Genomic DNA, 23,522 nt, shown 5'->3' with positions numbered 1-23,522 from the left:
GCCCAGAAAACATATATACGTGCACCTGTTACCTTATAACTTAACCTCAGAGCTAGGCTAGGTTCCAACCATTACTAACAGCTTTTATAAAACCAAAGTGAAACATACACGGCTTTAGGTTAAAAAGTATGTTTACATGACAGCCCTTCAAAGACGAGAGTATGCCTGAGGATGTTGTGTGTGTGTGTGTGAGTGAGGTGACAGAATGATTGGTTTTGCTCATTCACATCTGTCAGCTTCAAAGTCTGACTTCTTGCCAAGAAGTGAGTACAACCTGAAACTAGTCAAAGCAGCTTCCATTTATTTACAGTTTTGAAACACATTTTTCATGACTTAGCTTCCTAATACAAAGAGCAAAATGGCAATGAAAGATAAACATCATCAGATACTAGAGTTATATAATTTGATCAGGAGAAAAATTAGATACTGGTTGTTAAGTGAATTGACATATGTTTTCCTTTTCTCCTTTGAAAGATTTTATTCAAAACCTGAAATAAAGTGGTTTATTTCAGATCACACAATCACACTTCTTCTCAACCATGGATCTCAGAACTTTTTCATCCTGGTTTTGAGGAGGAGCAACCAGTCTTGAGTTGATGGGACCAGCAAGATCCAGAAGGACCCTGTGGCAGCACAGCCACGCTTTTAGGACCAAATTCCCACAGCAGGGAAGCAGAGAATACCTAGAGGTTACCTCAGTTTCTTTCAAAAAAATTTTCTAGGATAGAAAACTAAAACCCATCCGTACGTTTCCATCTTTCCAACAGCATGGCTGAGCCGTGACAATGCCACTAGGTGGCCTCATGTCCTCTCCTGACCATCTCTTTGGGCATCGTTTCCCAGGGCAACACCAACAGCATCCCAGACAACAGGAGACAGGGTGCCTCGCCTACTTAGCATGACTGCTCTCTCTCGTATGCTGGGAAAAGTCTGGTCTCACCAATGGGATATAGTTGATACTCTGTCTCATGGCAAGGAAGATTTTGTTTGTCTTCCGTTCTTCCTATTCCATGTCAGAGTCTGGCAGCAATGCTGCTCTCATGAGTTGATTTTCTTCCCTGACATCTCTGCTGTCCTGCCACCCAAGGCACAGTGTGACGTGAAGGATCCATCAAATGCCCATGGACACTAGGAGGTAATAGTGCCAGATCCAAAATGATCTAGGGAAAACGAACATCTAAGTGTTTACTGAAGGTCAGGCTCTTTATACCCTTTTAAAAGCCTGTCTAGGACTTGCGGGGGAAAAGTGAAGTGACAGTCCAGCCTTATTTGGAGTGCTATTTAATTTCCATTGCATGCTGAGGCATGGGGTAAGAAAATATTCCAGAACATTCTTCTCAATCCCCCACCCTTTCTCTTTTCTCCTTTTCCCTAAGTCATAGCAGTGACATGATGGAGGTTATGAGTAGGTGAATAGAGAAGAAGGAGAAAGAATTATTCCACAATCATAGTTAAACAAGCGATTTTTAGAATCCTGCCTTGTCATTTAGGTGACTTACTGAAGTCCTATTAAGTTATCAAACCTTTGCTTTGTACCCTGGGATGTTGGAAGCACTGGGACATGAGGGAGTAGTCCAGAAAAAGGTGAAAAACTTGGAGACTACAAGTTTTTCTAAAGAAAACGCTGAGGAGTCAAATGCCCATTCCAAAATACTGTGTTTCAAGTGTTGTCAGTTTTGAAGACATTTTTTAAAGGCATCTGCTATTCCAGGACATATGATTCCTATTCTTGGCCGAGCAGGTACACAGGGTCTCCCACGTGGATGGTCCCTGGGTTTTCCAGAACAAAATACTGTCCAAAGAGGGGTGATTTTCCATATAACTTTCGTTCAGAAGGGTCACACAGGCGATAACTGCAACAGGAAAAAGACCATAATGAGTCACAGACAATCAGAAGGAAGAGCTCAAACCGGATGTGATTTCTTCTCGGCTGACGGATCCACCCCACACAGGGCCTCCATGTTGCCCTGCTCCAGAGAGCGCCGTTCCCTTCAAGAGTTCAGAATAGCGCCTCCTGGCGTTGTACCCAGTGCACCAACTTCCAAAGTGCAACCAATGGCTATGTTCCCACCTCTTTTCTCTTTGGAATGTTCCCTTTTTCGGCACTAAGGAATTAGGGACTCAATATGCTTAGACATTACTTTATCACTTCCCTCGGCATCTCTCCTCCTGACTCCACAGCTGTGATCAGAACCACAGCCTGAGCAGTTCGTCAGGCTGACAGGCCAGGAGTCATCCTTTACACCGGTTCCCTCACTTTCCAGTGTGTTCATAGCTGCCAGGTCCTGAGGTTTTTCATGTACCACGCCTTTTGAATTTTCTCACTTTTTCTTCCACTATCACAATCTCACTTCATGCATCCTCAGACAACTCTAATAACTCTTTTCTCCCCCCATGGTTTGGTGGTTCCTTTGTGGACTCCCCTCCCCCAGTTCCCCAAGCACTAGAATTCTACCTTTTCTTCAAGGCCGAACTCCAAAGCCACATGTCCTGGGAAAGAAACTCAGGATCCCCCGGCTAAGAGTGGTCTCCCCATCCTGGATTTTCTCTGCTGCCCCTTGAACACACACGTGCTATGTCCTACACTGTTAAAGCACGTCTGTCTGTTCTACAAAACAGAGAGTCTGTGGAGAGCAGGAAATGTGACTAACTCCCTTGTATCACTCACACCCAAGGCTGGACCCTATATGTCACCAGTGACCCACAAACATTTGTTCAACAAATGAACGTGTTAGTAAAACCCTCTGTTAGGAGCAGTATTCCTATCTTTGGAGCTTCTGCAGTGGCTCAACTGCAAAGAATCTGCCTGCAAGGCAGGAGACTCGGGTTGGATCCCTGGGTGGGCAAGATCCCCTGGAGGAGGAAATGGCAACCCACTCCAATATTCTTGCCTGGGAAATCCCATGGCCAGAGGAGCCTGGCAGGCTACAGCCCATGGGGTCACAAAAGAGTCGGACACGAATGAGCAACCAAACAACAACAACAAATTCACATCTTTGTCAGGCAAAAAACAAGAATCACCAGGAAAAGTGTACATGGGATGTGCATGAATAACATGGCAAGATTCTCCCCTCCTCTACCTCCACCAGGAGGAAGTTTTCCTTCTGTCTCTCATTTAATCTAACTCCAACTTTAATCATTTTTATATCATTTTGACGGAAAGCACTTTTTCATTCTACTGTGTTCTGAGAAAAAAAACTATTGCAACAACTCAGACCTAATTTTGCTCTGCAAATCAGAGGTGGCTAATGAGAAAATGGAGAGGGCAAAACCTCTAGCCTCTCCCCGCATTTGCAGGCACTGTGTCTGTTCTGGTCACTGTTGTATGCCAACAGCCTGGTACGGCACCTGGTACATTGAAGCCACTCAAAATGAGGTTGGTTGAGCCAACGAATAAATCAACAAGTGGATGGGAACCATGAGCCGCTGATTCAGCTGGTCCTGCCTGGCCAACAACATTCCCCTGCTCTGCAGTCAGGTCTCTGCAATGACGCTGGACCCTGGCAACCAGGCACGTCTCCTAGCCTGCCTCTCCGCTCTCAGCCTGCAATACCAGGGAAATTTGGAGATGTGTCTGTTGGAGGGTGACTTCTTCAGGATGGAGGCAGATCGGGCACTTTATGACTCGGGATTTCTGCTTCTTGCAAGCTGGGTAGCCTGAGGCTCTGATTATCTCAGTGAGGGGATTGAGAGTCAGTTCTGTGCAAACATTGACAGTTTACAAAGAACATCACACAGATTATCTGTTAATCCCTGAAACATGCCTATGTGGGAATATGTATTGTCCCCACTTCACAGGGAGGTCTCAGAGGAGTAACAGACTTGCCCAGGATCTAAGTGGTCAGGCTGGGGCCAGAACTGAGGTCTGGTTCATTTCAGAGTCGGGACTTTTCCCACCAGGGATGTGACCCCGGTCATCTTTGTACCTCCTGGATACTACACACACACACATGAGAAGAGGTGAGGGGGTTAATATTTATTCTGCACAAACGTTCAGCCACGCACAGGTTTCCCTGCCCTTGCCATCACTACTCACGCACACAGGTACTCCGCCTCCAGGTAACTTAGGAAGGGAGGACCCTGCTAAGGGTTGGGCCAAGGAGTTGGTTTGTAGGCGCGGCACTGCCCAAAGCCCCCAGCTCGGTCCCACTTAGGCTCCTGCTGACGTTGTCACCATTAGGCTGCGGGGAGACTCGACAAATGAGATCAACAGCGACCCCTTGTGGGACTGAGGCGATATTGTCCACTGTCTGTGAATTTACATCCACACCAAGCTTTTTGTTCAAGAGACTGAAAACAAGGCATGATCTCATACATGGATCCTCTTTGATTTTTTTTTTCCCAAATATACAAATTTTGCTTTTGCGGCTGATGATAGGATTGTGGTGCTGGTGACCCCACGGACTGTAGCCCACAAGCTCCTCTACCCATGGGATTCTATAGGCAAGAATACTGGAGCGGGTAGCCATTCCCTTCTCCAGGGGATCTTTCCCACCCAGGGATGGAACCCAGGTCTCCTATATAGCAGGCAGATTCTTTACCATCTGAGCCACCAGGGAAACCCTGATGATCGGATTAATAAATCACAAATACATGTAAAAATCACCTTTCTTGGGCTTCCCTGGTGGCTCAGTGGTAAAGAATCCACCTGCCAATGCAGGAGACGTGGGTTTGATCCCCGGTCCGTGAAGATTCCACATGCCACACAGCAATTAAGCCCATGCGCCACCACTACTGAGCCAGTGCTCTAGAGCCCGAGAGCTGCAACTACTGAAGCCCGCACGCCCTGGAGCCTGTGCTCTGCAACAAGCGTAGCCACCTCAGTGGCCAGCCCGAGCACCACAACTAAAGGGTAGCCCCCGCTCACCATAACAGAGGAAAGCCCTCAGAGCAATGAAGACCCAGCACAGTCAAAAAATACATAAAATCTCCTTTCTTAGTGAATTTTCTCTTCCAATGAATATGAAACACACTCCCACTTTAATGGGAGACACACGTTTTGTTTCACTTAAACGGAGGTCTCCATCCTTAAGGGTGTGGTGTGAGTGGAAACTGTTACCTATAAAGTGCTATGGACTAGTGAGAGCTGCTTGCTTTACTCACTTACTGGTCAATGCCCAGACCATGGTTTGCAAGCTGGGTCTCTGATCACCACTGGGTCCCCACCGAGGGCACAGGCCACTTCTGGGGACTCCCAACCTGTTATGTGTACGATCAGGTCAGGAATAAAACAGCACTGTGAAGACAGGACGGGCTGAAGGCCAAGCAGGTTGGGCTGCCTTGCCTTTACTGCAGCCTCAGAAAATGGAAAGAAGTGTCTCCAGGATTTTCCTTCTCTCAGAATGTGCCAAGCTCATAAGCTGAGCCTATCAATAACCACAGTCTACATGGTCATTATGTATTTTATCATCTATTTTAAAAAGTAGTATTTATTGCTTTATTCTAACCAAGGGGGAGCGTAAACCAGGAGAGGTGTCATGAGTCCATGCGTGTGTGCTCACTCTCAGCCATGTCCGACTCTTTGCGATCCCATGGACTGTAGCCCTCCAGGCTCCTCTGTCCATGGGCTACTCCAGGCAAGAATACTGGAGTGGGCAGCCATGCCCTCCTCCAGGGGATCTTCCCGACCCAGGGACTGAACCCTGGTTTCCTGTGTGTCCTGCACTGGCAGGTGGATTCTTTACCACTAAGCCACTTACTCTTGTTAGGTCAGTTTTTGCAAATAAACTGAAACATCAAGCATGTATCTGACTTGCCAATGTCACACAGTTTTGGGGGCAGGGGATGGCAGAGCCTGGTCAGGTGGGAGGCAGCTGTCTCCTTCCATAGTATCACCCACACCCAATCCTTCTGTCTTTACCTCAGCACAGCACAGCCTGACACCGGCAGAGAGCAGCAAATGTCACTGTCCAAGTCCTCCTGCATCTAACAAAACGTGTGTATTGACAGAACAAGCGAGCTGATTCTTCCTATTGAAAGGAACAATGACAGACCCGCACGGCTCCTGTGGGATCAGGGTGGGAGTCACTCTCCCTCCAGAAAGAAAAGAGTAATTCCTTCTTCATATTTTCCTGCCAGCAGACCGGCCTCCACTGTGAGTATTTCACAAAGGTTCCTCTGGGCCTGCGATCAGCACTGGTCTCCCGGCTGAGAACCTGCCTTCCTGGATCAGCACAGCCCTGGGGCACAGGGGACCCAGGAAGAGGGAAGGCAGTGTGCCCAAGTACCCTGCCCAGGAGGATAGCCGGGAAGCGGAGGGGAGGCCCCCAAAACCACTTTGCTTTGCTTCTGTGATTTATGTCAGGCGGCCCAGGCCTTTCTCTTCCCGATTTATGGCCATCTGTCCTGGGAGGGACATAAATCATGGCATCTATGGCAATTTAAATCTCAGTAAGATACAGAAGACACCTAGGCTGGCTGCCCCGTCTCCTGGGGTATTAAGAGCAATTAGGGTGGAATGGTTGAGCTGCTGAGGGGCAGCAGGAGATCCAGAGGGCTGGGCTGCTCCCAGGGGTCAATTTTCCTCCTTCTATAAACACAAGATCCCAAGGGAAGGAGGGGCCCCAAAGATTCAGAGGACTGGCCCCAAAGACAGACACTTTCTGAATCCAGAAGGAAAGGTACCAGGCACCAAGCTCTGTTGGGAGGAGAGAACAAGATGATGTATACAAATGGATAGCAGTCAGTTCTCCAGATCATCTGGCTGGCTTGTACACAGAACCAACGGCGGTCTGTCCTGTTCCACTGACTTCACAGGGAGGAATAGCTAGGGCCTGAGCTAGAGAGGAGCCTGCTGTTCCCCTGGCAGAACCAGGACTGCTAACACCACGGCGGGGCGCTGTCCCCCACCTGCCCTGCCTTCCCCTTCCGCAGAGCTCCTCAGCGACCACAGGAAAGTGGGAAGATGGAAGAACTTCCAGTTTGTGCTAATTGTGAGTGAGCCAGCACATTTGGAGGAATCACCAGTCCTTCGCTGCAGCTTCTCAGACTCGCTCCCCTCCAGAGTGTCCAAACGCATCTAATAAAGTCTTCTCCAACATTTCACTATGACCATCCTCAAACAAATGGGGCTTCCCTGGTGGCTCGGACAGTAAAGAATCTGTCTGCAATGCAGGAAAGGGAGTCTGTTTCATTCCATCTTTCACCAAGCTCGTTAGTCCAAGCTCTTTAGACCACCAGTCTCCTTTGATCAGCACCCATCCCTCTCCTGGGCTTCCCTGGTGGTTCGGATGGTAAAGAATCTGCCTGCAATGCAAGGGACCCGGGTTCGACCCCTGAGTCAGGAAGATCCCCTGGAGGAGGGAATGGCTACCCACTCCAGCATTCTTGCCGGGAGAATTCCAAGGACAGAGAAGCCTGGTGAGCTACAGTCCATGGGGTTGCAAAGAGTCAGACACTACTGAGTGACTAACACTTTCATCATCAAACAGGCAGATGAGTTAAAAGAATTTTACAGAGAACATTCAATTGCCAGCCATTTGGACCCTACACATAACATTTCACTGTATTTCCTCTATCAGATATATTTATCCATCCATCAATCCATCGTCATTTTTTTCCATTTCCAATTAAGTCACAGATGTCAGCAAATTTCACCTTGAAACAGTTCAGCTGGAATATCATTTCCTAGGGTTAACATTTCATAACTATTTTTGAGGGGTGATAAAATTTACAAGGAGTGAAATGTATAAATCTTAAGTGTTATACCACCTATTAACTTTTGGTGGTTGTTCAGTTGCTAAGTCTTGTCCGACTCTTTTTTTTCCTTCTTTTCTCTTTTTTTTATTGAAGCATAGTTGATGTACAATACTATATGTTACAAGTGTAGTGATTCATGATTTTTAAAGATAATACTCCATTTATAGTTATTATAAAATATTGGCTATGCTCCCTATGTTGTACAATATATCCTCGAAGCTTATTTTTTTAAACTTATTATTTTGTATTGGAATATAGCCAACTAATGGGACTTCTCTGGTGGCTCAGATGGCAAAGAATCCGCCTGCAAAGCAGGAGACACGAGAGACTCGGGTTCGATCCCTGAGTCAGGAAGACTCCCCTGGAGAAGGGAATGCAAAACACTCCAGTATTCTTGACTGAAGAGTTCCATGGACAGAGGAGCCTTGCAGGCTATAGTCCACAGGGTTGCAAAGAGTCAGACACAGCTGAGCGACTAAGCCACACAGACACACACACACACACACACACACACACACACACACAGACACACACAGACACACAAACACAAACACACACACACACAGACACACATACAGACACACACACACACAAACACAAACACACACACACACACACACAGACACACATACACAGACACACACACACACAGACACACACACAGACACACAGACACACACAGAGACACACACAGACACAGACACACACACACACACACACACACACACACAGCCGATTAACAATGTTGTGATAGTTTCAGGCGTACAGCAGAGCGACTCAGCCATACATACACATGCAGGATTTCTCCCCGAAACTCCCCTCCCACCCAGGTGTAGCCTCCTCTTTGAATGTTTCTGCAAATTCGCACTCAGTGGTGGGGATCCAGAGAAAAAGCAGCCATTTGCCCTTCACCTCAGTAATTCGGAATCTCCCCTCCCAACCCCCTCCAACCCACCTTGTTTGACTCTGCTCCTGACCTCCCTCTCTCTGCCATGTGGCCTGGCCTCGGAATGCCGACTGTCCACCTCACTATAGCCTGGTCTTGATGCAGGACGCTGGTCTCCACAGGTGCTGGCTTCACGCCTGGGGGCAATGTGCTGTCTGGGACAGAGCCCCAACCCCCAGGCTTCAGCCTGCCAGGGAGGGGCCAGATAGTAGCTTCTGGGATAGCAGGATCAGCAGAGAGGGATGTATGTGTACATGCTCAGCTGTGTCTGACTCTTTGCAACCCCACGGACTGAAGCCAACCAGGCTCCTCTGTCCATAGGATTCTCCAGGCAAGAATACTGGAGTGGGTAGCCATTCCCTTCTCCAGGCGATCTTCCTGACCCAGGGGTCGAACCCAGGTCTGCATTGCAGGCGGATTCTTTACCATCTGAGCCACTAGGGAAGCCCAAGAGAGGGATGAGTGCTGATTAAAGGAGACTGGTGGTCCAAAGAGCCTGGACCAACGAACTTGGTGAAAGATGGAATGAAACAGATTCCCATTCCAGGGGAACAAGTTTGGTCACACAAGTCCCAGTATAACCTCCTCTTAATGTGCTCTTCATGATGCCTTTTATGTCAGATGGCCAAACTTCCACTGTATTCCTTCCTCAAGTCTTCTGGGGCTTTGCCTAAAGCAGAAGTTACCAAACCCCGCCCCCCATCTTCCCTATCCTCCTCTGCAAGTAATATCCGAGGATGTATGTCAGGGCCCAAGCCAAAGGCCTCAGGGGCTGAAGAAATGAGACCTGACAGCCCACCTGTGATCCTGCATTCAAAACGGAAGACCAGGGAAGATGAGCATCACTCTAAGGGTTTCCACCATGTCCTGGCTCCAGATTTGCAGAAAACAGGAGGGCATGGATCGTGAACTGTTTTAGCAAATGTACTGCAGGTTGCTTAGAGAAAGTTTAGAGGCTACCCATCAGAATATATATTTTCCCCATAATTCCATTACCAAAAGAGCACCTTAGTTTACAGACTTCCAGCCTTTTAGCTACTCAGGTGAATTTATATATTTTAAAAAGGAAAATAAAATAATAAAAAAGTCAGTACTATATATGCAATTTTGTAATCAGCTTTTCAAAATGAACATTATCATAAATATTGATCTATACAATTTAAACTTACCTGTCACTTTCATTAAAAAATTTTTACTGCGAAAATTTTAACATAAACAAAAAAGTAGAAAAAATAGTGCAGTGAATCCCCACCTAATTGTCACCCAGATTCTGTTTATCAAGATTGATATATTTTTCCATCTGTGCTTTGGCCAAAATTTCAGCACACTCCAGGTATCACCTCACTTCACTCCTGCATACTTCAACAGGTTCCTCCAAAACAGTTGGGCATTTCTTAAAGCACCAGAAAGCCCTTATCACACCTAATGACTTTGTGAGGTCACCTAATGGGAAGTCCATAGTAAAGTTGAAGTCCATAGTAAAGTTGGTCAAAATATCTGAACCATGTGTTGTTGCTTTTTAACTGGTGTGCTCGGATCACGAATTCTAAATGAAAAGTAAAATTAATTGTGCAAGTAGGCATTCCGAGATCAAAGCACCCAGGAATATTTCCTATATTACCCAGTCACTAGTACCCCCTTCTACTTCAAGAATACTCCTGCATGGTGTTCTCCCTGCTTCTTCGAAGAGATATTAAATCGCATGGTCTTACCTCTTCAGCGTCTCCAGTGGCTCCTTCCTGCTCATGACGCCGGTATCTGGGTCCACTGTGGTTAAAATGCACCTGGACACACACACAGGCATCATACACCGGACAAAGCAGACAGTCCCCTTCTCCGCCCATTCTCAAGCAGCAGCGCGTGCGTCTCACCTGGAGCAAGCCATCACCCTTTTCAGTTCCACGTCACCAATAAGAAGCTCATTCCATGAGTCCTGGGGCCAAAACACATAAGTCCGGTGAGCACCTCGGAGCCCCAGCCCTGACTCACCCCTGTGAGGGGATGTCATGGGATTCGACAGCTCAGCAGCCATTTCCATCAGTGATGGCTGACTTCACATCATGCCTTCCTGTTTCCACCCTCTGCCTTTGATCTGTCAACTCTTTCCCCTGAAACGAAACGCTCACCTTCCTCTCACTTGTAAAATCAGAATTGAAACTCATCTCTGAAGAATAAATACTGTATGGTATCACTCATATGTGGAATCTAGAAAAATGGTACAAACTTAATTGCAAAGCAGAGAGATGCTGACATAGAGAACACACGTGGATACCAAGGGGGATGAGAGGGTGAAAGGAATTGGGAGGTGGAGGCAGACACATATACACTATTGATATCATGTATAAGATAGATAGCTAATGAGAACCTGTACAGGGAACTCTACTCAATTCTCCTATATCAGAAGGAAATCCAAAAGAGGAGGTCATATAGGTACAAATATAGCTGATTCAATTTGCTATGCAGCAGAAACTTACACAACATTGTAAAGCAACGATACCCTGATAAAAATTTAAAAATAAAAATAAAAAAGAAATTCATCTCCTTCAGGAAGCCTCCCTGACTGACCCTGCCTGACTGGAGGCGGTGGGGAAGGCAAGGGTAGAGGCTGGTGCAGGAAGCAGGTGAAATAGAGAAGCGGTTACGGAGAGGGGGGATTACTCTAGGTTGTAGGATATCCTCTCCTGCTCGCCTAAAATGGATAAAGATCCTTAATCATTGCATCTATTTCCCTTGTATCTCCCCTGAATGGATAGGAACAAATCTAGAGCAGGCCAGTAACCTCACTTCCCTTGGCATCTCCAGAGGAGCATTCATTAATACAAAGCTCTCCAGCCCAGGAAGTTCCTTGGGCATTTGTCTATGGCCTGGGTCACTGGTGCCTACTCTAAGGACAAATCAAATCAATGGCCTGTGCCCCTCAAATCCAGCAGGGGAGACAGCACATACACATAAGAAAAGTGAATGATCAGTATTCCTTTTAAAAGGTCCAGAAAACCAGAGAGAAAGCATTGTCAGACAGCACCCTGGTGCTGATTGATCTGTGCAAGCAAGCCTGGTACTGGTGGTTTAGAGAAGGGATTTTCAGGCTGCCCTGCTCTGGTCAGGGGAGGTTTTAAGGAAAAGGTGGGATCTGAATTGAGTCTTCCAAGGTGGAAACTTTGAGAGACACAAAAAAAGGGTGAGGGACTCAAGGCAATAATAAGAAGGAAGGACGTCTGATTGTGATCCTGACCATCTTACCCTCACAAAAGGGCTGAAGACAAGAATCCAGAGGTAAAACAAACCGGCCCAGTCCTTTGTTGATCACAAGCCAGAGAGAAAGCTCCAGACCCAGAATTTTAACTCTAATAGTGTGTATTATTCTTCATATGTGTACTGCAGCGTTTTGTTTTTGCTTTTTAATCATAAAATGAGTCTCTTATGTGTTTCACAACAGTCCAAAATGTTGGGCACCTCAGGTTAGAGTGCCCCAGCCTGTTCTGTGTACATTTCTCCACCAGGAGGCACTGTGGTCCCCCCAAAAAATATGCATCCTTCAGAATAACCTAATCAAACATCAAAGACCCTCACACCTTAAAAAATTAAAAAAAAAAAAAAAAGTTAAATCCAAGGAAAGGAGCAAGGGAGGCATAGCATTACCTCTGCAAAGACACCACAGCCTGAAATTACAATATTGGGCCTGAAGTTAGCTGTTTTAACTTTCTTCTCTAGCCTGGAGTTGAGATCTGCCAACGATGCCTCGGAAAGGATCAAGAAGGGACTGGCATCTGAGTACGGGATCTGAAGAGGAAAGAAGTATTGTTAGAGCGTGACACCACACAAAGGCATTTCTCAGAGGTCACATGGGTCTGGTTCCTGGAACCTTCCACCCCTCCCTCACGCCACCTCCCCACGCAATCTTTCTAAGTATTTCTCTATTTCTTTTTATAGGAAAGTCACAGCAATTCAGAAGCTTTCAATAGCCTTGCAGATAACAGGAACTGCATGATGGAGTGAAGAAAATGGGGTCTCAGAATCCTAGAGCTGCCCCTTTCTCATCCTCCAAACTCTCACAGGTTGATTTTAATAAGGTGGTTGGGTTTGATGACCTCATTAGGTATGATAAAAAATAGTCACTGATTCCATGGATATGTATTTTTCATGAAACCTGCAAATCAACATTCAAAATGGCTGTGGCAATGGTGCCACAAACCATTGTATGTTTCACTCTTAGGATGAATTTTTAAAGCCTTATTCCTTTAAGGGCCAGCCTGGTCATTTTAAATCTGTGGATCTCCATGCCTACACTCATTTGCCCAACTGAGATCTGACACAACATGGCAATCCCAGTGTAAAAAGGCTGACTCCTCATGCAATTACAGAGGGACTGGGAAAGATACTGACCTACAAGAGTTTTGGAGCCATGTTGGCACCAGAAGCTTCTATAAGTAGGAATTTTTGCTCTCGGACAAAAATGCAAGAGTCCTCCAAATCGAGAAATACAGATGATGCTCCCAAGGGAAGGGTTTATTTTTTACCAATAGCTTGTGACAAAAGTAACAGCTTTTGTCATAAGAGATCACAAAAGATAAAAGATGAGATCTGAGCTCAGCTGACATGTGCCATGCTCTCCCCTTCCAAGGAAGCCTGCCTTCCACAGGACACACAGTGAAGGCCAAAAACCAAGGGGTGATCCTCTGACCTGGTCCGTGGGTTGGAATGCGTCTTCTACTTGGTGAGAATTTCTCGGTTGCATGTGGGGTTCAAAGTGCACCAGGCGGTAGGGCTGCGTCTTCAGGAAGTTTGTTATCCACTGGGCCGCGGCCTCGCCACAGTCTCTGCCCTCGATCTCCAAGCCGTGCACTCTTCGAGGGGTGGGGACAAAGGACAGGCATGACTTTTTGACAACCTGGACACCCTGCCACGTCCCGCACAGATCCGAAAGTCTGCACCTCGCTGTGACGTCGCTGTAATTCCTTCATTACCAGGAGACGTCATTTTAGCCTGGCCCTGACTCTGAACCATGTGGAAACCCAATAAAGACAGAATTTCAATCCCTCCTTTCTCCACTTTTTTTATAGTTGATTTACCATATTGGGTTAATTTCAGGTGCACAATACAGTGACTCAGCTTTTTTGCAGATTATACTCCATTATAGGTTATTGTAAGATGTTGGATGTAATTCCCTGTGCTATAGAGTAAATCCTCATTGCTTATCTATTTTATAAACTAGAGATGCAGATGCAGCCTTGCGATGCCTTGCCTGAAAGGAAAGCAGGCAGAATAAAATGAAATCATGTGTTTGAAAAGAGAGGGAGTTCTCCAGAAGAAACCTAATGTATTAGTATAAAATAAAATTGCTGCAAGAATGTGGTTTACCCAGTTGGACAGAAATCTTTATTAAAAGGCTGGTATAATGATAATAGGGGCTTCCTAGGTGGCTCAGTGGTAAAGAATCCACCTGCCAATGCAGAAGATGCAGGAGACCTGGGCTGGATCCCTGGGTCGGGAAGATCCCCTGGAGAAAAGAATGATAACCCACTCCAGTATTCTTTCCTGGAGAATCTCGTGGACAGAGGAGCCTGGAGGGGTACAGACCATGGGATCGCGGAGTCGGACACTACTGAGCGACTAACGCTTCCTTCCTTCCATATTTCAGGTTTTTTAAAAGTTGAATCAATTTAAAGAAAAACATCAAGTAAGTAAGTAAGTGGTTTATAATTCAACATAAATCATGATCATGTTTTGAAAATGCTGAAGTTTGGGAAAGAGGACAGAGTCAAGGGACCTATGTCTTCTATATGAAATGTCCACTTAGTTCCTCTGCCCATTTTTTAATTGGATTGTTTGAGTTTTTATCCTGTTGAGTTATTAACCCCTTACCAGATACATGTTTTGCAAATATTTCTTCTCATTTTGCTGATAGTTTTCTTTTGTTGTACAGAAGTTTTTTAGTTTGATGGAGTCCCATTTATTTATTTTTGCTTTTCTTGTTTGTGCTTCTCATATCTAAAAAATCTCTGCCAACCAGGGAAGCCCTTTCATCACATTCGTTGATAGCAAATCTCTCCCAGATTTGGGAATTTCCTAGCTTCAAATAATCTTTCTGCCACCTTCTATTTCTCTTCTTCTTCAGGAACTCCAATAATTCACAAATTGTTTCTTTTAATGACATCCCACAGACCACACAGGTTTTATTCACTCTTTTTTGTTGTTCTTTTCTGACTAGATAATTTCAAAGATCCTGTGTTTATTCTCACAGATTCTTTCCTTCGCTTGATCCATTCAGCTGTTGATGCACTCCACTGCATTTTTAATTTCATTCATTTTATTCTTCCCCTCCAGAATTTCTGTCATTTTGTCCACTTATCGTTTCCGTGATTTAATCAAATTGTCTTTCTATGTTTTCTTATGTATCACTGAGTGTCTTTAAAACAGCTATTTTCAGTTAATTGGGCACATCACAGATCTCCGTGTCTTTGAAATAGATTAGTGAAAAATTATTACGATTCCTTGGTGATATAATGTTTTAATGATTTTTTTGCATTCCTTAGAGTTTTGTGGTGCTGGCTTTGCATCTGAAGTAGCACTCACCTCCTCCAGTCTTTACCAACTGTTTTCCAGAGAGAAACACCTTGCGTCAGTCCTGGTGGGGATTCTGAGGCTTTCTCAGGCCTTCTCTGGATACACCTACTCCATGCTTCTTGCTCTCTTAAATGGCACAATTCTTACGCTTGTTTGCTTTCTCTCAATCCTGAAACCCACCAGGCCAAATGCTGTCAGATTCCCTTTCTCCCTTCAAAAGTGGCACTAAAGCTTAAGTTTGTGGTCTTTCCTGGCCCTGCAGATTTAAGCTACCTTCCTGTACGTGCTCACTGTATGTGCTGTCTGCCAAAGTTTGTCAGAAATGCAACCGGGAGCCAGCCAGAGTTGGCGGTGATGTGGGTGAGGCATGCTAAGAGTTGGGGGTACCTATGGGGCCAACTGGGGGTGTCAACTGAAAAAATGCACAACATGAGGGCTGCAAGTTCAGTTTAATTTGGGGACTTACTGAGGACTATGGCCCAGGAGACAGCCTCTCAGATAGCTCTGAGGAAATGCTCCCTAGAGGTGGGGGGAGGTCTATTCGTATGTGATTTTGGTGACAGAGTATTTGTGCGGTCAAGCACACATCTTAGTGGAAGGTTGCTGCAAGTCACAAGGGGCAGATTTAATTGATTTTTTAGGTATTGAGAAGATATGAGAATTTGGGCTCATAAAATCTCCTGAAAACATCTATCTGAAAGCTGTGAAAACAAGTGTAGTGACTATGATCATGAACTTTTGAAAGTTTTGGCCCTCCAAACGCATCAGAAATCTTTAAGAAAGTGAGCTGAAGTTACAGCTCCTTCACAAGAGAATAGCCTGGGTTGCTAAAGGAAATCTAAGTTCAAAGGATTTTTGGCATCTTTTATCTATAGCACGTCTAAGCCTCCTTATTTTGCAATTTCCCAACATGCCCTTGTGTCGTCTTTGGGGGAATAAACCAAAAGCCTGTATGGGAGCAGGAAAAGCTTTCACATGATTCCAAGTGAACCAATAGTTAGATGAAAAATTGTTAACCACAAGGAATTATGGGTAAATGTCTCACCCTGGCAGGCAAGCAGGAACCAGAGTGTGGAGAAACATGAAATACACATTGCAATAGGCATATTAAAAAGTCTGCCTCAGGCAATCAAAAATACAAATTAAATCAGTAAGAAATTACTGTTTTTTCTCACAAAAATGGCAAAAGATTTTTGAACATAATGGTCAAAAAGAAATAAGAAACATAACCTGCTGGTAAATATATACATGGTATAACCACTCTGCAAAATGATTAGCACTATATACATATATATGCATGTATATATATCTATATAGTATATAGCAACATCTATCAAATGTCTACAGGAGGGCTTCCCCATGACCCAGTGGTAAAGAATCCACCTGACGATGCAGGAGACACAGATCGGGGAAGATCCTATATACTGCGGAGCAACTAAGTCCATGAGCTAGCCCTCTAGAGCTTGGGAGCTGCAGCTGCTGAAGTCCGCATGCCCTAGAGCCCATGCTCAGCAACAGCAGAAGCCACCGCAATGAAAAGCCCACACACCACAGCTAGAGTAGTCCCTGCTCGCTGCAATTAGATAAAGTCCATGCAACAAAGACCTAGCACAGCCAAATAAATAAATAAAAGTCTACAGGAGTCATACTCTTGTTGGTGAAACCACTGCTAAAATTTTTTCCCTAAGGAAATAATAAACAATATGAACAGAGATTTATGCCAAGTTATTCATCACATTCTTCTTCATACCTAGAAAAAAACTGAAAACAATCCAAATGTTTAATCTTGGGGACATGTCAAAAGGCATTCAAAGACATTCATGGGATGAAATATCATACCAACATGAAAATTGTATGTTTGAAGACTTTTTTAACAATCTGAAAAATACTCAACATGTCCACTTAAGTATGTGAATCATATTCAAGACAGTCTTCTGTACTATTTCAATGGTTTTTAAAGTATTAGCGATTAGAGACAGAAAGAAGATATGTCGAAATACGAATTACAGATGTCAGAAGGGTTTTGTTTTCTTTTTTTTTTTTTTTTTGGTATTTTCCAATTTTAAACAATGAATATGTATAACTTTTATAATCAGAAAAACCAGCAAAATGTTGTTGAGTCACTAAGTCGTGTCTGACTCTTTGCAATCCCATGGATTGAAGCCACCAGCCTCATTCTATCCATGGGATTTTCCAGGCAAGAATACTGGAGTGGGTTGCATTTCCTACTCCAGGGGATCTTCCTGACCCAGGGATTGAACTCCAGTCTCCTGTATTAGCAGGCAGATTCTTTACTGCTGAGCCACAAGGGAAGCCCCAAATTAAAATTAAAACATTATATTTACAATTCTGATATTATGGAAATTATATTAATTTTGCATTTTTTGAGTTTTGGGGTGTCTTTAAACTTTTTAGGTAACTTCATTTTTTTTCCAATCAAGTAGCTACATTTTTTGATGTGATATTATTCTCTATAATAGGCTGTGGACTAATTTAGCATTCACGTTGCATTTTAATTCAAAAGGCAGTCATTATTACAACAGTATAATTAGATCACATTTTGACTTTCCTGTAATAAGATTTTAAAAAATCCAACTCTAGACATGATTTCTTAAGACAGAGCCACTTTTCCTGGAATAATTGCCCGCTTGTTCTTCTGATGTTAAGGAAAGGGCCTCTGTACAGAGCAGCCTCCTGGCTGAATATCTACTCTCACTATGACAAGGACTCCTGGGCATCTGCAGGTCAGGTCACTCTTCTGATTGTAGACATTCTTGTCTATTCTGGAAGTTCCTTTCATTAGGACTAAATATCATGGGCCATATAGCCATTTATGACTCCTTCCATAACTCAGATTTGGAAAGTTCCCAGTCTTTCCTAGCAAGACAGAGATGATTTCAAGGTAATACATGGATCTAACCTCACCTCCTCTAGGATCCTCCCTCCACGCCTTCTGCCCCAATTTGCATCCTTTATCCACTGGTGATGTTATGTCAATGTGCCTTTGTTCCCATAGTTTACTGCAAAAGACTTCTTTCTCTGCTCCACATCGACGCATATTTTTTCTGAAGTTGCCCCCTTTCCCACCTTCTTTTAGATCATGACCACGTTGAGAACTTGACCCTACATATGGTACATCTGCAATCAATAGTTAATTATTGATAACATTTCTCTGAATTCCCTCCACAGCCCACAGCTTGCCAAAACTGTACGAAGACATATTCACGTCAAGATCAAGGTCTAGCCTTCCCTTACCTGCACTTGAGCACCACATTTGTGGTGGGCGTCTTGATGGGCAGCTGCAGGTCCTTGGTGTAGGCCGCACTGAGGGTCAGCGCGTCACCCTCACAGGTCAGGGAGATCAGGACCAAGCGGGGCTCCTGTCGCGCTGTGACCATGTTCCCCTCTTTGTTGATCACAAGCCAAAACCTGCCATTTTCAAAACACAAGATATGCATGGACCACCATGACAGACAACCAGTCTCTGGGGGAGCTTCAGGGGTGCACTGTCATCTTTGATTTCCTCGCTGTAAGCCTGGTGTTTCTGTGTATGTGTGTGTCTGTCTGTCTGTCCTAAACATCAGTTCATCAGTCCAGCAAGACTGAATCTGTCAGTTCATTTCACAGTGTTTAATAATCACTCATGCGTCGAACAAAATATCTGCAGAACATTCTGAGCTCCTTGATGGCACAAAAATCAAAGAAGTTGTATCTTCATCTCAGCTGCCCTAAGTAGATGATATCTCAGAGAAAGACGAGGAAGCATCATGCCTGGCACCAGGAGGCATTCCTGCTGCTGGAAACAAGACACTGCTGTATTGTCCACAGACTGTGGAGTCCAGCTGAACAACCATCAACGCCACTTACACTTCGCCAAATCCACTCCCACCTTTCAAAAAAGTTAACGTTTCAGTAATCAGAGCTGTGACTTCTGCAATTTGTCAAAAGGGCTATTGTTAATGTGGACAATACTCTTTTCTGGCTCAATACTCAGAGTCTAGAGGTACTTCCCAGAACAAAGAGAAATCGAGAAAGAAGAGCAATAGAATGAACTGTTTCCAGGAAAAAAAAAAAAGATGCATTTGCATAGAGGGCACTTCAGCTACCCAGGAAGCTAGACACACTAACATTTTGGTCATTTCCATAGATACTAAACAGAAAGACCCTGATGCTGGGAAAGATTGAAGGCAGGAGGAGAAGGGGACAACAGAGGATGAGATAGTTGGATGGCATCACCGACTCAATGGACATGAGTTTGAGTAAACTCCAGGAGTTGGGGATGGACAGAGAGGCCTGGTGTGCTGCAGTCCATGGGGTCACAGAGTCAGACACAACTGAGTGACTGAACTGAACTGAAGATTCACACTGAGTGGAATGATTATGACAAGAGTCAGCTTGTGTTTCTTTTTTTCTTTTGCGTGTATCTTTTTTTTGGCCATTCATATTTTTTTTATTTTTCATTTTCTTAATTTTTATAATGTTGTGCTGGTTTCTGTCATATAACAATGCAAATCAGCTGTAATTATACACACATCCCATCCCTGCAGAGCCTCCCTCCCCTCCCACCATCCCATCCCTGGGCTGCCCATGCTACACAGCGACTTCTCACCAGCTATCCATCTTACGCCTGATAGTGTATATACATTGATGCTACTTTCTCCATTTGTCCCACTCTCTCCCTTCCCAGAGATCCACAGACATAAGTAAAAAATATGGCAGATAATTAAGATCACCACCTCCAGCAGGTGGCTGAGTTGCTCAGCCCTGCTGAAAAATAAACTTAGTGTAAGCCTGTCCTAAAGGAAATTCCTCTTATCGGTTCTTCATCCTGGACACAGTTCTATCCTGGGTCAGATTCCTGGTACCACCACTTGAATATTCTTTCTGCTAATCCTTCCTTGTAATAGTGGTAGTCTGATATTTCTAAAATACAAATCTAATCATGTCACCCTCATGCAAAGTTCCCCCATAGTTAAATTTTTAGAATAAAACCCTAACTCTTCTGCAAGACCCTTTACAATCCAGCTGCCCTCCCAGTCATTCTCACCATCCGTGATCTCACATATGCCAGCCTTTCTTTTCCTTTTCAATTTTTTCACTGTGATAAAATACACACAGCATAAAATATCCAACATATTCTTAGGCATATACCCAGAAGAACTAAAAGCAGGAACTCAAATAGGTACTTGCGCACCAATGTTCACTGCAGCATTATTCATGATGCCAAAAATAAAAACAATGCAAATCTCCAACAACAGAGAATGGACATGAAAAAAATAGGATCTGAACCATATTTAAGCACACAATTCAGTGGCATTAAATAATTTCACAATGTTGTGCAACCATCACCACTATCTATTTCCAGAACCTTTTCATCATCCCAGACACTCAGTATCCATGAAGCAATAATTACCTATTCCATTCCCATCTGGCCCCTGCCCCTGGCTATCTCTAATCCACTTCCCCTCTCTATGAATTTGCCTATTCTAGATATTTCATATAACTGGAATGATACAGTGTTTGTCCTTTTGTCTCTGGTTTATTTCACTTAACATCATGTTTTCAAGATCTATGCTGTAGCATGGATCAGAACTTCATTCCTGGGTAAATAATAGTCCAGTGTGTATAGACCACATTTTCAGTTCCAGCTAGAAAGTCCTTCCACCCGCTCCTTCCTCCGGCTTCCCGGGCACTTGTCACATTGAGTCAATTATCATCTAGGACTGCAAGCCTGTGTTTGCTTCTCTTTATCACGTTTTCTGATGGGATGATAACAAAAACAGCTCACCTTTCCACTGCCTCATGAATTATCCTCTGGGCAGCCAGAAGAGGGAAATTTACAGCCTGCATCAGTCCTACCTGTAACTGTTCCCTGCATAAACTGAGGACTGGTCTGGGAGGGAGTCTGAAGTGCAGCCTTACAGTGAGGCTGAAGCCAGACCCAGAAGAGGACAAAGCTGCTTGCTCTGGGCCCCGGCAATCTTTGCTGAACCCCAGGAATTCACACAGGTCATGACCACCCAGGTAGAATAAAACCAGGGTTTACAAAGCACCAGGATGCTAAAGGAAACAAGAACCATGATTCCGCTCACGACGGTGTGGCTCTGAACCTGAGGGGTTTTTTTACCCATAAAAGAGTGCATGAGAGAATTAGAGAAAATAGCATAAGCAATAGCACTTTTTAAGCTGCAAGAAGCTTAAGCTTTAACTGCTATTATTACGATTATGTGCTCCACCTTGGTGTGCTCCTTGAAGGCTGGGCTCCAAAGCTCCTTGTGTTCCCAAGTTCTCAAGAGATAATTGCTAAAAATAGAGTGGCCGGGACGAAGCCTGTGAAGCTCGCGTTTCCCGCTAGACTAAGTTGAAGTCTGCTCGCGCACCGGCGGACACCTGGGGACAAATGGGAAGATGCCGCACTTACTCTGGAGCGCAAGCCGTGAGAGAGCCGGTGGGAGGTGGAAACACAGCCATATCCCCAAGGCGGGTAGGGACCCTGCGTCTGCCTTAGGCAGGTGATGGCCCCCTTTTCTCTTTTTCCTTGCCTCCCCCCGTCACCCCCCTCGCCAGATCCCATTTTGTAAGGGAAGGATCCTGCAGGCCTCCGCCGCTCCCGCTGGCGTTCTGAGCCCATCCCGCGCTGTTCCCGCGCCCGGCCCTACCTGTCCCGCAGGTGGCCGCTGCGCAGCCCCAGGGCCGTGCACTCGGCCGCGTCCACCGACACGCCCTTGCAGGACTTGACCGGGTAGATCCACAGCTCGCTCACCGTGCCCACCTGCTGCAGCCGCCGGCGCCGCCTGGACCGCGCGCGGCGCCAGGCGACGGCTCCCAGCGCCACCGCGGCCAGTCCCAGGGCGGCCACCCCCAGCCAGCGGGGCCCGGGCGGCGCGGGGAGGCCCGGGCGGGCCAGAGCCGAGGAGCCGGCGGCGCCCATGACCCAGCGATCGCGGGCGCGGAGGGGCCTCCGGCGGGGCCCACCAAGGACGCGCCAATCTGAGCCGGGCGGGAGCGCGCCCGCCGCCCGGGGCTGCTGGGGGAGGTGCGGCCCTTGGCCCGGAGTCCAAAGGAAGGACGACTTCTGAACCCCTTTCCGGCCGATCGGAAGGTCGCGTCCTTCTCCCGAGGGGTGGCCCGGGGGAGCTGCGGGTGGGAGGGGGGAGCACCTCCCACCGCCTCCTCCACTTCCGCCGCCTACGGCTGCAAAGCGAAGTACCCTCCCCCATGATCGCTAAGAGTGACCATTTTATTTACGTATTTGTGGGTTGTTTATTTAACCTAATTTTTTTTTAAGAGTTCGCAGGACGCATCAGTCAGCCGGCAGATCCCTTTCTTGGGAATAAGGAGCAACGGGCACCCGGTGGCCTTCGCAGGGTGCCTGGCTGCCTTCAGCCACTCTCCTCATCTGCGGGCTGCTGGGGCCCGGGAGCTTTGGGCGGGTGGGAATCTGAGGGCGAGACAGGAGACTAGGGTCTCAGGACCTGCAAGCCCAGGTATTCAGGGCCGCAGCCGGCAGCTCCGAACAGCAAAGCCGAGCAGAGACTGCCCTCTATAGGACTGCACACTTGTCGGGCTCCTCCAGACACAAAGCCTCAGAGATGCAGCTGCATTTGCCAGGAACCCTGGCTACGAGCACAAGGTCCCGAGGCTTCTTCAAGGCAGCAGGGAATGTCCTGCGCAACCCTTTCGAGCTGTGGTGCCAAAGACTCTTGAGAGTCCCTTGGGCAGCAAGAAGAACGAACCAGTCAATCCCAAAGGAAATCAACCCTGAATATTCATTGGAAGGACTGATGCTGAAGCTGAAGCTCCAATACTTTGGCCACCTGATGCGGAAGAGCTGACTCACTGGGAAAGATTTAAGGCAGGAGAAGGGGCCACAGAGGATGAGATGGTTGGATGGCATCACTCACTCAATGGACATGAATTTGAGCAAACGCAGGGAGATGGTGAAGGATGGGGATGCCTGGTGTGCTGCAGTCCATGGGGTCACAAAGAGTGGGACATGACTTGGCAACTGAACAATAACAACAAATCCTTGTTAGGCACTGAGGTCAGGCTTTTGTCACAAAATCAGGCCATGTTTGGGACTTTCCTAGTGGCTCCGTGGTTGAGAATCCACCTGCTGGCGCAGGGGATATGGGTTTGATCCCTGGTAGGGGAACTAAGATCCCACTTGCAGCAGGGGCAACTAAGCCCAGGCGCTGCAGCTACAGAGAACTCCACCCAGTACAGTGAAGGGCCTGTATGCTGAAACTAAGACCCAACGCAGCCAAAAATAAATAAATAGATAAATATTTTTAAAAAGAAATACCAAAGAAAA

At 45.9% G+C, this 23,522-nt stretch overlaps 1 protein-coding gene across 1 annotated transcript; it reads right to left on the bottom strand.

Moving 5' to 3' along the window:
- Nucleotides 1–295: 295 nt before the first annotated feature.
- MTARC1 (mitochondrial amidoxime reducing component 1) lies at nucleotides 296–22,152 on the bottom strand. The gene is made up of 7 exons (XM_061161195.1): nucleotides 21,868–22,152; nucleotides 18,464–18,637; nucleotides 13,326–13,488; nucleotides 12,284–12,424; nucleotides 10,516–10,577; nucleotides 10,357–10,428; nucleotides 296–1,853 (listed from the first exon to the last, which is right to left on the bottom strand). The coding sequence occupies exons 1-7, from the start codon at nucleotides 22,137–22,139 to the stop codon at nucleotides 1,724–1,726; spliced, it is 1,014 nt and encodes a 337-aa protein (XP_061017178.1). The 5' UTR covers nucleotides 22,140–22,152; the 3' UTR covers nucleotides 296–1,723.
- Between the last annotated feature and the right edge of the window lie 1,370 nt (nucleotides 22,153–23,522).

The sequence above is a fragment of the Dama dama genome, chromosome 14 (genome assembly GCF_033118175.1).
Source record: "Dama dama isolate Ldn47 chromosome 14, ASM3311817v1, whole genome shotgun sequence".
Taxonomy (NCBI): Eukaryota; Metazoa; Chordata; class Mammalia; order Artiodactyla; family Cervidae; genus Dama; species Dama dama.
This window is presented reverse-complemented; position numbering and strand designations above follow the sequence as displayed.